General features: G+C 52.2%; 1 protein-coding gene across 1 annotated transcript in view; it reads left to right on the top strand.

Moving 5' to 3' along the window:
• SFXN5 (sideroflexin 5) overlaps positions 1 to 14,489 on the top strand; it is an 80,188-nt gene that overhangs the window by 41,220 nt on the left and 24,479 nt on the right. Inside the window, exons 8-12 of the mRNA XM_066632530.1 lie at positions 911 to 967; positions 1,551 to 1,616; positions 4,654 to 4,744; positions 6,880 to 6,995; positions 10,308 to 10,393. Coding sequence (XP_066488627.1) covers positions 911 to 967; positions 1,551 to 1,616; positions 4,654 to 4,744; positions 6,880 to 6,995; positions 10,308 to 10,393 — 416 coding nt within the window. The remainder of the gene's footprint in view (positions 1 to 910; positions 968 to 1,550; positions 1,617 to 4,653; positions 4,745 to 6,879; positions 6,996 to 10,307; positions 10,394 to 14,489) is intronic.

Raw genomic sequence — 14,489 nt, forward strand, 5'->3', positions numbered from 1 at the left:
CAGACTCAGTTCCTGGTCAGGGTGGAGGTAAGGGAGGAAGGTGAAGATGGGGTGAAGTTGAAGGCAGAAGGGACGGGTAAGGAGGCGGAGGCAGCAGCAGCCGTGGGAGCCTTTTGTGGAAATTTCCCACATGGTCCTTTTGTTATGAAGAAGTGTCTTTGTGGTCTGGCTGGTTCCTCCAGTGGTCTTGGTGGCCCGAGCACCCAGGCTGAGCCCCTTCCTGGGGCTGTGTTCCAGGGCCTATCATGGGCTCTTGGGCTCTTGTTTGGGGGGGAGGAGTGGGAGAACCATCCTTGCCTGGCCTGCAGACGATTCCAGGTGCAGTCCCCGGCAGCACCTCCAGGTAGGGCTGGGAAAGTCCCTGACTGGAAGAGCTGGTGCCAGGCTGAGGAGACAGTGTGGACTGAGGCAGACCAGTGTTTTGCTTCCCACTGCAGGACACATCTGGCCTGCTGGTGCAGCTGACTGGCCCCTTTGAGGGAACTTGTCATTTGGAGAGGTAGCTTTGTCCCTGATGGCACCCACCCTGACACAGAACTGGGTCAAGAAAGCCTCTGTGCACGCTGATGGGGAGATGCTGGGAATGCCTCACAGCACAACAGTCACAGGGAGTGCTTATGAGCAGAAGAAGCAGTGGGAGGGGGTGTGTAATGGGCAGCCAGGTGTGTGTGTCATTGGAGCCCCCCTTTGCAGGTCTGGACCTCTCCTGGCTACAGAACAGCATGGCTTGGATTTGTTCACACTTTCCCAGCAGGAGGCAGAGCTGGGGAAACTGCTTCCCTGCACGTTTGCCATCATTCTTCTTTTGCAGCTGCTGTGCCTCTCTCTCTCTCTCTCTCTCTCTCTCTCTCTCTCTCTCTCTCTCTCTCAACCAACAGTTTGTCCTGCTTTCTTTCTGTTTTGTTCATAGTGGTTGAACCAGAGTCACAATGCCTGTGTCAACTATGCAAATCGAAACGCGACAAAGGTGAGAAGACGTCACGTATCTGCTGCTCCTAATGACATTGATATAAGTTTGGCACTGAAGCGACTTGCTCTGTGCCTCTGCACAGGTGCTGCAGCCAACCTCCAGTTCATTCTTCCTCCTCCTCAGGAGACTGTGCTTTAGAGCAGCAACTGTCAGAATCGAGAGGCAGACAAGTGGCCGTGGGTGGTTGTGTCTGGGCTCCAGAGGGCCCTGGATCAAGTGGATTATCTAGATTCCTTTCAGCCCGGCTTCAGGCCCAATTTTCAGGTGGAGATGGCCTTGGTTGCCTTGGTAGATGAGCTGCATGAGGGGCTAGATGGGGGAGTGCTTCCTTCCTGCTCTGGCTGGACCTCTCAGTGGGTTTTATCACCACCAGTCATGGTGCCCTCCAGGGCCAATAGGCTGAGTCGCAGGTTGGAGGCACCGTTTTGTGGTGACTCTCCAGCAGCTTCACATGGATATTTCCACCCAGGCCTTATAAGCACACCTGTGTGGTGTTTTCCCTGCTTGTCATTTTGGGACTGAAGTGATGTGTTGTGGTTGGCCCTGCCTCTCCCCGCCCATCTTCCTTCTCTCCTTGCAGCCTTCTCCGACGTCCAAGTTCATCCAGGGCTACTTGGGAGCCGTCATCAGTGCCGTCTCCATAGCAGTAGGTAACACTTTATGTGCCTCTCTCTGTGTTCTGAATGCTGAATTCGTGGGGGGAGCAAATACTGTCCCTGCGCAGACCCCCAGACCGGCTCGCTGTGCTCTTCCTTGCATGGGAGGTGTCACCTGCAGCTTGGCTCACGTGCAGCCAGATGAGCCCACAGACAAGCTCACCAAGACCTTCCCTTCCCAGGGATACCTCTGCAGTGCTGGACCATCAACACCCCTTAGCCAGGAGACATCACCAGGCTAGTTGAAAGCCGATTGATGTGAATCTTGTGCAGAGAGAGGGGACTTGTTTGTGCACCATGCGTGGCCCCCCCCTAGCCTCAGACCACCTCCTGGATGCGACCGGGGCTGTGTTAAATTTGATTTTATTGTATGGAGGGTGTTAACAATGTGTGTGCCCCGTGTGCCAGAGGCCTTAGCTGCACTACTGCCTTGCAGTGGTCTGCAAATATCCTGGATGAACTGAACAATTTTTTTCTCCTCACCTGAGAGCCAGTGAGTGCATGAGGGGCGCTGCCTGTAAGATGGCAGACTTGCTGATCCCAGTTCCCCAAATTGACTGAAGTGGTTCCCCAAATTGTGTTGCAGGATCCACAGCTCCAAATGTGACTTGTTGGGGCACCAGTTGTGAAATTCGCATGCTCTCCCCATCATCATCTTTGCACTGTGGTTGACGGTCCTACTGAAACCCCGACATCTTGTCTGTTGTCTCGATTATGTTATCTCTGTTTCTGAGAAGAACACCCAGCCCCTCTGGCCTCTAGATCTCTTGTGGGGCTCTCCTTTTACCCTTTGGACTGCCTTTTCCTCAGTGTCCTGGCTGCTTCCTTCCTTCCCTCTCACTCGCCCCCCTGCACATGCAGCTTCCATTCCTCCTTCTGTCTGCCAGTAGCCTGCATCTTGTCCTATCTCTGGGACCCCTGTGAGGTTATTTCCCTGAGCCAGGGTGGTGTTTGATTCCTGTCAGAGCAGCTCTGCTCCTTCAGCAGTCTACGCCTTCCCTCTTCAGTTGGTAGGCCCAGAGGAGCTGTCCAGCAAAGGGACAGGAAGGCTAGAAGTGCTTCCCTCTCCTTTGCAGAGCCGCCTGTTGGACCCCCAACATACTTCTTCCATCACAAACTTGGAGGCATTTGTCTGGGAGTGCAGCTCTGGTAGTGAAGGTGACCCAAATCTGGGTCAGTGTGCCCCAAGGAAGTAGTGGCCCAGTGCATCCCCAGGGAGAGGATTCTGTGCTCCACATCCCCAGTTCAGGGGCCTCTGAACAACCTGCTGCTGCTCCCAGGCCGAGGGGAGCCCACTGAGAAGATGCCCAAGGGCCACAAGGGTATCTCTGGCCATGCGAAGAGACATGGCCAGGCAGGCAAGGAAGACGGGACCCTTGCCTGGCCGCATCACCAGATCTGTCAGACCAAGAAAGCCTTTTCCCCACTAATGGCCGCTTTCCTCAAAGACAAAGAAGAGAGAAGAAACAGTGTGTGGCTTTTGCAGGGAAAACCACCTTTCTCCAACACAGCTTTTGAAACCAAGCAATCTGTTGAATGTGTGGGCTGGATCCTTCTTCAGTTGCTGCTTTTCCAAGGGAGGTACAAAGCACTCAGGCTCTTCCGTGTGTGTGTGTCCCCTTTCCTGCTTCAGAGAGCATCTCTGGCTCTGCAGAAACAAATTCACACAAGTGCAGATGGAGTGACATCCATTGCAGAGAAAGAGGAAATACGGACCCTGGAGTGGCCTTTGTGTGCCTGGTTCCTGTCGGCTCACACTGCTCCTCTTTCACCATTCTCTGTTTTTTGGATTTGAATAGTTTTAATCTATGTTATCCAGGTTGAAATTCTATATATGTATTTACTTGGGAGTAATTTCCATTGAACTCAGTGGGTCTTATTTCTGGGTAGACGTGCATGGTCCTGCACTGTGGGTTGTTGCATTTTGATGCTTTCAGCTGCCTTAAGCTTTCCCATTGGACTGGGACAGGCAGGGTGTGAATGTTCTCAAAGAAGTGACTGAGATTAGAATTCCTCCTGCAAGAGAGGCCCGTGTCTGCTGCCTTCAGGGCACCAGGGTGGCATTTTGAGACCTTTGTCCATTTTCTCTGTCCCGGTTGTTTCCCGGTCTTCTTCTGGGCTCCTTCCTCATGCCCCCCCTCCCCCTCCCCGCTGCACACCCACAAGAACACCATTTTTCACCCTCCCATCTAGGTGAAGGCACCCCTGTGGCTTCCCCTGCCGCCTGCTCCCTCACCTTGATAATTGTTTGCCAGCAGTGAGCAGCTGCATTGACAACCTGCAAATTTGCTGCGACAGCCCCTCTATTGTCTGCTTGGGCGAGGGAGGAGGAGGCCACCCTCTGCCCTCCATTCCATCGGCCGCTCAGCACTGGCAGGGGACCCCAGATGTGTCAAGTGCTGCTGTTATCTCTGGCGCATCATGTTCTAGATGTTTGTCTGCCTGCATCTGAAGCCCCAAAGGGTCTTTGCTTGAGTGTTCTCAGTGGCTTTACCAGGTTTACGATCCCAGGAATTTTGGTGTGAAGGTAAAATTGTACTGTTACCAAAGTCATTTCTTACCTTGGGGGTAATTCTGGCCTCCTGCAGGGTCCTGGAGGCTTGCGGCCCCCTCCGATGTCCTCCAGGCTTCTGTAAACTGTCCTTATATCAAATCAGCAGCTATTTCCGGTTTTCACACAAAAACAGAAGTAGCTGTTGATTGGAGATAAGGATTGTTTACAGAAGCCCTGGAGGGCCTCCAGGACCCTGCAACAGGCAAGTGCTTACCCCAAGGTAAGAAATAAGCCCCTTGATACAGGCCTGCTTCAATTGCTGTGGTGCTGTTGCCGCCTCCCTCCCCACCCACACAGATGCTTACTTGGTTTCCAGCTCCCCTGTAGGGTTTTGGGAACCACTGCCATAGACAATTCCTGGCTGTGTTGATTTCTGTTCCTTACTGCCAGTGGAACTGCTGAACCCAGGACTGTCTCCTTCCTCTGCCTCCTGCACCTCTGCCAGACATCCTGCTTGCTTTTTTCTCCCACAGGTGGGCCTTAATGTTCTGATTCAGAGAGCAAACCACTTTACCCCGGCCACCCGGCTCTTGATCCAGAGATTTGTGCCGTTCCCTGCTGTAGGTAAGAAGCCCGGCTTCTCTGGTGCTTTCTGGGTGTGCTTGGGAGGGGTCTGTCAGCTGGGGGCCTCTTGTCCTCAGAATTAACCATGGGGCTGGATTTAGTGATTAAGTAGGTGGGAGCCTTTCTGTGGTGCTCTCAAATACACCAGTCAGAGGATACTCCTTGTCCCCTGATCTGATCCCAGTTCTAGGTTCAGGGAAGCTTCAAAAACCTTTTGTGATAATGGCATTTGTTGGAGGAGGTTGTACGTAAAAATGCACATTGCTGGCATGCGCAGCATCTGAAAGTGCCTCTCTGGATTCCACTCTTCAGCATGTCTTCGTGTTTAGTTGAAAGCCATCTGCACCTGCTTCTTATTTAGAGTACCTCAGCAGTGCTGGTTTGACACACTGATGTCAAATCAGGAGTGGGCAGACTTTTTGGGCCCAGGCCCACTTTGGGGTACATTAAGGCCCAATCCAGTTGGGGCCTTGCATTGCCAGAACTTGCTTTCCTGCAGCACAAGGTCTTTTACAACGGTTTCATCGGCAACATGCCATTTTCACAGCTGAGCTGATGCCACAGACAGTCAGTAATCACATGCCAGTGCTCTCTGCACTGGCAGATCTGCCTTGGGAGGGGGCAGGCAGAGCAGAACAGGGAGGAAGTTTGATCGAGGCTGGGAAGGTGGAGGCGTGGGTGGCAGCGGTGCCGATGGCATCCTGTCCCCCTTCCCGACCTCGGTCCCAGGTCCACTTGAACTGGTGCAGGTCCAAATGGAGAGCCAAGGAACAAATGCCCCTCCACCCAGAGGAGACCTTCAAGACTGCCCCCTTCTGCAGGATGAAGCGTGTGCTCTGGTGGTGTGACTGCACTGATGGAAGGGGGAGTGTGATGGGCTTGGGCTCCCCTTGTATGGAGGACCATAATATATACTTGTTATTATTACTATTGTGACTTTGATTCCAGCTCCGTGAAAAAAATGTTTGGCCTTCCGTTCTTTCCAGAACAAGAAATATTCACTCTCCACCTTTCCCCGCTTTTTTGTGACTGGGAGAGTTGCTCCCTTGCTCACAGCCAAGTCTGTTTGGCCTGCAGTGCTCCTAGGCCAGGCACACACCTATTTGTGCTCAGTCCCAGCGTGCACCTGTGCCCCTCTTCCATGCGCACACACATCAGCAGTGCATTTGGGGGTGAGGCTGCCAGATCTGGGCAGGAGGTCCTGGAGCCAGATCCTTTGCCATAGACAGGCAAAGCCTGATGGGAGGCCCCCAGGCCTTCCTTTGCCCGTCTCTGAGCTAAACCCTTTTCCATTTCATTTTATTTTAAAATTTGCATAGTGGAACTAGATATTTCTGTGTTCCATCCAGTCCTTATAAACAAAGGGCAGTGTTGACTGTAGGCACAGCAAGAACCGGGTAGATTAAGAGCTGGAAATAATTCTCACCCAAACCCTCCATACATCAGTCCTGAAACTCGGCTCCCTCCAGTGTCCTTGACTCTTGACGAGCTCTGAGAGAACAGGCATGGAGACAGAGAATGGGGAGGCAGATCTGCCTACAGCACCCATGTGGAGTCCAGCACCCCGGTTTCCCTGGGAATCCTTCTACGGAGGAAAGTGCTGCTCCTGAAGTTGGTCTTCCCAGGCCAGGCCAGGCCAGGCCAGGCCAGGCCAGTCTGGTATTCCTCCAAGTGTTCTGAGGGCTTCAGTGGGCAGTGACAAATGCCTGCAAGGGATGCTTCTCCAGGATGTGAGCTAGGGTGTGTGGCAAAGCGCTCGGTAGACAAGGGGGCACTCTGGTCTTTGGCAGAACCATGGTGGGCATCTGGACAAGCCCCTTTTCCTAGGGGCTGCAGCTTAGGGCCTGGGACCCATAGATAGTCCTGTTTCAGACTTGACCAGGGTGAGCCATTGTAACCCCCCATTCAGTGTTGTCTGTCTGAAGCCAGAATTGTGGGTGTTCCACACCAAAATCCCCTGAGTTCTGTCACCAAGCAGTGGGTCCCCTGTGCTCAGAAGTCACTCTGCAAGTATCAGTCTCTGTGCCTTGGCCTAGTGTTCCTCCTTGCTTCAGCTTCTGATGTTTAGGATTTCAGGCATGGCTCCTGCTTCTCCCTCTCTGACTGCCCCTTGTGCCCATCTCCTTCCCCCACAGCCAGTGCCAATATCTGCAATGTGGTCCTGATGAGACACACAGAGCTGGAAGAGGGGATCAGTGTCCTGGATGGAGACGGGAACATCATAGGATCTTCCAGAATTGCTGCCAGACACGTAGGTGCTGTGGGTTTCTTCTGGCCCTGATTTCATTGGCCTGTGAATGTTGAATGGGTGAGGGAAACAGGGTGTGAGGCCAGCCAGTGGACAATCGGGGAGGGAAGCTGGAAATTCTCAGCCCTTCGTTATTGGCTTGTTAGGATGGGGCTTTCAAAAATTTATCCCTCTGCCTTTGAGCAGGCAGGATCTTATCACAGATATATCAGCTGTGGTCTTCTGCAATCCAGGGAGAGAACTTTGCATCTGGATTTGATATTACGTCCCCCCATGGAAGGATTTTTATCAAGCAAGTGTGGTCAGTCACAAGCCTCTGTGCGCGTGTACATGTGGAAGTCAGTCACTCAGATCAGGGGAGACGATGCCATGTTTGTGAGCCTAATGGCTGGTCAAGGGTTGTTCAGAAACCGCCCCCACCTGCCTCCTATAGACCGTGTGGTGTAATTCTGCCAAGTGCAATAAAGAGACATTTCCGCTGCACTTCTGATGAGATAGTGTATGTTCCTCTTCCACACTGATGTGACCCTTGTGTAGGAAAGCACTGCAAGGAGAAATGTTGTTGCCCGCCACCACAGGCTTGGTGGAAAGAAGAGTGACCTTTCTGTATTGCGCGCCTTCACTTCTGGGGCTCCCTCTGGCAGCCATGCGCAGCCACAGCTGGCAGCACTCAAGACCATTCCTGGCTGTCAAGCAAGGGGCCCCAACCCGCGCTGAAGCTCCTTGTGCTCTTCACAGAGACAGAGAGTGAAAGGAACCCTGGGGAGCGGCTTCTGCAGAGCTGTCATGCCACAGTAGCAGGCTGGCTGTGTTCCCCTGAATCCACAAGTGCACAGATCACTCAGCTCTGCAGTTGTGCTTGGAGGACAGGAGAGCCTGGAGCAAGGGGGTAGGAGTCAGAAGAGCACGTGCCCCGGACAGGCGAGATTCATAAGGGGCAAGACTGTGGAGGCCTTTGAAATGAGGACCAGGAGCTCCTGCTGAATCCAAGAAGGGGTTTCAGGAGGGGGCAGCAGAGTCGGCTCAGCAAATGAGATAGATGATTTTAGCGGTTTTGTGTTGGATCAAAGTGAGAAAGATTAGCCACAAAGAACCAGCGTAGAGGTAGTTGGAGACAGCCATGGTCCTGGAGTTCGGTTTTTGCTGAGGGAGCAGAGAGGAAGAACCGTGTTCTTGCAGTATTGCAAAGTGAGAAAGAGTCCAGTGTGCCATAACCTGAACTTGTGGAAGAAAGGAACATAAGAACATAAGAACAGCCCCACTGGATCAGGCCATAGGCCCATCTAGTCCAGCTTCCTGTATCTCACAGCGGCCCACCAAATGCCCCAGGGAGCACACCAGATAGGAGAGGGAGGCCCACCTGCCCAGGCCAAACCCTGACCTCTAGATGTCCATGGCAGTGCTGGAGCCCAGGGTTCCGCCAGGAGGTCTAGTGTAGGACTTTGCTCAACAGCTACAAGCAAGCTGGTGCAAGACTTTAAGAACCTAAGAACAGCCCTGCTGGATCAGGCCATAGGCCCATCTAGTCCAGCTTCCTGTATCTCACAGCAGCCCACCATATGCCCCAGGGAACACACAAGACAGCAAGAGACCTGCATCCTGGTGCCCTCCCTTGCATCTGGCATTCTGACATACCCCATTTCTAAAATCAGGAGTTTGCACATGCACATCATGGCTTGTAACCTGTGATGGATTTTTCCTCCAGAAATTGGCCCAATCCCCTTTTAAAGGCATCTAGGCCAGATGCCATCACCACATACTGTGGCAAGGAGTTCCACAGACCAACTATGTGCTGAGTAAAGAAATATTTTCTTTGTCCTAACCCTCCCAACACTCAATTTTAGTGGATGTCCCCTGATTCTGGTGTTGTGTGAGAGGGTAAAGAGCATCTCTCTATCCACTCTATTAATACCCTGAATAACTTTGTATGTCTCAATTATGTCCCCCCTCAGGCACCTCTTTTCTAGACTGAAGAGGCCCAAATGCCATAGCCTTTCCTCATAAAGAAGGTGCCCCAACCGAGTAATCATTTTAGTCACTGTCTTCTGCACCTTCCGCATTTCCACTATGTCCTTTTTGAGATGTGGCAACCAAAACTGGACACAATACTCCAGGTGTGGCCTTACCATAGATTTGTACAACAGCGTTATAGTATTAGCTGGCTTATTCTCCATGCCCTTTCTAATGATCCCAAGCATGGAATTAGCCTTCTTCACTGCCACCGCACATTGGTCGACACTTTCATCGACCTGTCCGCCAGCACCCCAAGATCTCTCTCCTGATCTGTCACAGACAGCTCAGAACCCATCAGCGTATATGTGAAATTTTGATTTTTTTACCCCAATGTGCATGACTTTACACTTACTTACATAACTAAGAAGCCACCAGGTAGATGGGACTCGTTAGCCTGGGAAGGCAGCTCATCTGAGAGAAGGAAAACTCTGATCCCAAACCTTCACTGCCTTGTGGCTACATTCAGTTATGGAAAAGGCTTCAGGAGTCAACCTCGAGGCAAAATCCGGAGCTGGAGTCCCTGAGACAGTTCATGGCTGAACACAGTCACATTCTGGCAACTCCTGCGATGCCGCTGGAACCAACCATATTGGCTTCTGCCTTTCCATTGGACCATTTCAGTGATGTGGAGAGGGGGGATTTGCTGCAAGGGTAACAGTCTATCCTCCATATCTACTTCACCCAGGCTTCGTGCACTGGAGAGGACACTCTGTTCCAGAACCGCTATTCAGAGCACGATTCCATAGTCTTCCGAGACTGAAGGATGCCAACAACATAAGTGTAATGCAAGTTGCTCCACAGGCCTTCAGGTGCCAGAGACAATGGCTGCAAGTGTTAGTGAGATGGATTCCCAGAATCCCTGAGCTCTTGAGAGTGACACTGTTTTCCTGCCTGGAGTGCTTGAAGTGAACAAGTCCTCTGAATGGCTTGCTCTGAGTGCCAGCTCTGCATGTCACCCCAACACTTCCACATGCCACCTGAGTAGTCTTGCACAATCCCGTGGCTTGCAGAAGCAGTGAACAAGGTATACTATTAAGAGCTTTGCCCCTGACAAGGACTTTCCTTTGCATCCACCAATAGCAGAAACAGGAAAGCAGCTGGTGTCACCGCTGTGCTCAGTGCGGGTCAGGAATGAGTGGCTCTTTTCCCATGGCATTTACGCACCTTTGCCAATGAAAAGTCAAGGGAACTGTGCATCTGTGGGGCAGTTCAGAAGAGAAAATGACAGAGGAGACCCTTTTTGAGCAAGGGCTCAGCCAGGTGTGTGCAGTGACGGTGGTCTTTTGTTCCTGTTCTTCTCAGGCACTGCTAGAGACGGCCCTCACCAGAGTGGTTCTGCCGATGCCTATCCTGGTTCTACCTCCCATAATCATGTCTCTGCTGGAAAAGTAAGTATGGAGCAATTGCTCTAGGATGGCTTGTGCTGGGCATCTTTCTTGGAGGAAGGGGGAATCAGGAGCAGGGAGAAGGAACTCCTCCACCCGGAGGCATGCCCTCAGCCACAAAGGACCTTACTTATAGCCAGCCTGGACCTCACCCTAGGGAGGGGCATGATTGCAGGGCCTGCAGCCACATCCCTAACTGTCGTGATGAGAGGTGGCCCCAACACCCTGATGGCTTTTCCGAGGTCTTGCCTGAAAGATGCTCCTCACCCCTCGTGTCCAGAGTCAGGCCGCTGTGGCTGCTCATGGAGAGTTTCCATCTTGCTTTCTTTCTCAAGGCACCGTGGGGGGGCTGCGTATGTTCCGCTTCACCTTCTCTTGTGTCATGGAAGTCCACAGATTGCCTCTTGGGTTTTGACAACCCTGTCCAGCCATGAAAATAAATCTGCAACATTGATCAGTTTGCCTTATCCTTGGATAGGCAACCAGAGAGGTCACTTCGTCCGAGGAGAAACGTCTGAATAAATGATGGCTGCAAACCATCCTTTTAATTAGACGCTTTCAGGACTGAGAATTCCCTAATTAGCAGACAGAAAATTGGAAGAGGCAAAGAACTGGTAGCCAACTTTTGGAGGAAGGAGGAAAATGCTCTTGGAGGCCCCCGCCTGGTCACAAAGGAGGGAGAGAGATGCACTCGAGCAATGCTCAGAGGCACTCTTACCTGTAGTATTACTTCCCATGCGAAAGAGCTGAGCCTGGGTTCTCAAAGCATCTTTGGCTCTGAGGAAGCCCTGCAGGGACCTGAACTGAGTGCCGCCACTTGCGCTTCATTCTCTGCAGAGCATCTTGCAGCACTCGCGTGGCGCCTTGGATGTGAAAGCAGGCGGTGGCAGCACCCTGCCAGCTCTGATTTCTGCGTGTCTTCCTCAGAGGCTTTGCGAGCATCACCAGACCCGGCTCCAGGCTGATGGCTTCTTCCAGCCCCTTCCAGTCTCTCCCTCTGCAGGCTTTCACTCTCCCAACTGCTGCCTTCATCTCTCTTGCATCTTCCCATTTTCTTGGTGCTCCTCCTCTTTCCTTGCGCTGTGCATTTCAGCTCCTGGGAGGTCTTTGCACTCCAGGCAGTCCATCATGGGCTCCCAAGTGGTCCTTGCCTTCTCTACGCTCAAAGCTCTCCTGCTGGTTGGACTCTCTGGGGAAGCTCAGTAAAGTGGCATCTATTTTGAGCTGCCTGCTCAGTGCATAGAAGCTGTCACAGATGTCTGATGGTGCTTCTATCATGTGAATAATGCTTATTTTCAAGCATACTCCATCATACACAAAGGAAAACAGAAGAAGAGCCCTGCTGGATCAGGCCAAAAAGGGCCCAGCTAGTCTTGCATCCTATTCCCCACAATAGCCCACCAGCTGCCTCTGGGAAGCCGAATTCACAAGCAGAAAGTGAAGGCAGCCCTACCCATTGCTGCTCCCTGCTGCTGGGATTCGGAAGCAGGTGGCTGCAGACCCTGGGGATGGTACATGGCCAGCATGACCAGTAGCCATCAGTAGACTCTGCTCCTCCATGAATTGGTTCAGCCCTCTTTGAAAGCTATTCAGGCTAGTGGCCATCACTGCATCTTGTGGCAATGAATTCCACAGACTAATAATGTGCTATGTGCAGACTATCTCCTGCCCACCCTAAATCTCGCACCAGTAGTCTCAATGAATGGTTTAGCATCTGGTTTAGTATTTTGATGTCCCAGTCCTATCTCCTGCCGTCAGCACCAATGCAGCTGTACCTAAAAGATGCACTCTGCAGCCTGTGGTGGGGGAGGCCACTCAAAAATAAATGGGAAATAAACTTCTTTTTCCTCTGTGTAAGCTCTGGGCCTGCCTATGGGTCTCCTCATACATACACCACCTATTTTGTTAGTATGTGTACAAGGAGGGAAGCAGAAGTTTTAAAAGAGGGGATAAGATCTAGTATGCGCCATTGCTGTCAGATTCACCTTATCCGTCCTCTTCCCCACCCTTGGTTCATCCCATGGAGTGCCCTGATTTCCCCCCCCCCCTGGCCTGCCCACGATCCACCACCATCACCCTGCTGACTTATCAGTGCCGGGGGATCCAAGAAGGATCCCTTCTGTGCGCCTGGCTCCACTTGCTGTTTCCAGCAATGGCCTGGCAGCGCACTAGAGAGTGTTACGTTTTGCGATACTGTAAGTGCAGGCTGGCAGATTAGCCCAATGATAGGACTGGGCTATGGGAGAGGCAGAAAAGCTTTTCACATCATGCCATACGTAATTTCATAGATGTTTCCCCTTCCCTTAATAGCCCTTGTTTCGAAGCTAAAACGCCTCCAATGTTGTAGCCTTTCCTTGCAAGGAAGGTGCTCCAGCCCTCATATTGTTTGGGCTGCCCTCTTGCCAGCTCTGCTGTCTCCTCCTCCACTGTGGGGACCAGAATGGAGGAACCAGCATTCAGTAATGCTGGCACTGAAATCAAAAGGCAGTCACAGTCTGAGGCCCCAAGAAGTCTGCTTTGGGAACCCCTGAGCTCGTGGGAGAAGCTCAGTGGGGTTTTCAGAGCTCTGTTGCCAGCCCTAAAGAACCACTTGGCAGCCTGGTGCTGTTACCACTGAAATGGCATTTTCCTCTCTGCAAGTGGGATGGAGCCTCTGGCAAGCCCAGAGCACTCCTTGGCTCACACTCCCAGCTGCAGAGCTGCCCACTGTTGCCCAGGCCCCCTGTTGATTGGTTCCCAGCAAGGCCCTGTAGCAGCTGAAGAGGAACGGTGGAGTAGATGGTTGCCACTGGATCACCACCACAAGGAAGAGTTTTTGTTGGGACTCTCTGCACGGCTCCCTCAGTCCTGTGCCAGTTCAGAGGATACGTCTGCAAGTCCCATGGGCTGTTCTGGTCTATAGTCTAGGTTTGAATCACAGGTCTGTCCTCTTGCTTAGGGTGGGTATAGCAAAGTGTGGTCCCTCAGGTCACCTCTGCAATGCTTAGGCTTGTGTTCACATTGCAGGTGTCTGATTCCAGTTTTCATGTAAGGAAAAGTAATAGAGCTTCTGGCCCTGTTAGTTGTGGGTACAGTCTGGGAAAAGAAGATGGTCTTCTGCAGCCCTGCAGCTGGAGGTGCCCCTGACAATTGACCCTGGGTCCTTCTTCATGCCAAGCAGCTGCTTCAGTGCTAAGACCCCTAAACTTGGGTAAAGGGAACCTCCCAAGGTCTAGGACTGGAATGCCTCTAGTGGGTGGGGACAGGCAGCCAGGGATGGCATCCCTGCTTGGCCATTGGAGGGCTCACTTGGCGAGACCGTCCACTGAACCCTGAACTCTACTGGTGGAAGTACTGCTCAGTGCACCATCAGTGGAAGGACAGGGCACCGGGTGGGGGGCACAGTGCAGCCCAGCCCTGGCACCCTGGCTACATTCTCAGAGACATTGTGTCCGTGTGCACAAAGTCTGCCTGGTGCTCTGTGTCCTCCCCTCTCCCCCCACCAGTTTTAATAATTCCCACTGCCTTGGAATCAAGGCACCAGTGGCAGTTCTGTTTAATATAAACATGACACTTCTCCCACCCCGCCCTGAATCTGTCAGTTTGGGAGCCTTTGGTTAACTCCTGTCATATTTAGTTTAGCATCTCACACCTTCTTGGAGGCAAATGCTGTTCTGGAGCACAAAACCCGATAGCTCCTTGGGAGTTCCGAGAGCAACTTCCATATGGAAGATATTGCAGAACCTCCTGAAAATGCCGGCAGCAGCTGCCACATTATGCAGCATTTGGACCACTCGTCAACAATGTGCTGAAAGTTGAATGAAGGTGTACTTGCAAGATCTTGACACACGGTGTCTGCAGAGCAGATGTACTGTCTGCATCACTTTCTATGTATGTGTCATTTTATAGAGAACAGAATCTATCAGGCCTTCCTATTTTAGATGCCATCACCTCATAGAAGTGGTTCCGTACTGTGCCAGTCCTCAGCTAAAATGCCCTGCCCCGCCCTGCACTGCCAGGGTGGCTGGGACAGAACATCTTGGTACAGCACCTGCCAGGAGCGAGCTCAAGTGGTTGGAGCCTTTAAGATGGCCTCTGCAACCCTGGAGCTCTTTGCAAA

This window comes from Tiliqua scincoides, chromosome 6 (assembly GCF_035046505.1).
Source record: "Tiliqua scincoides isolate rTilSci1 chromosome 6, rTilSci1.hap2, whole genome shotgun sequence".
Taxonomy (NCBI): Eukaryota; Metazoa; Chordata; class Lepidosauria; order Squamata; family Scincidae; genus Tiliqua; species Tiliqua scincoides.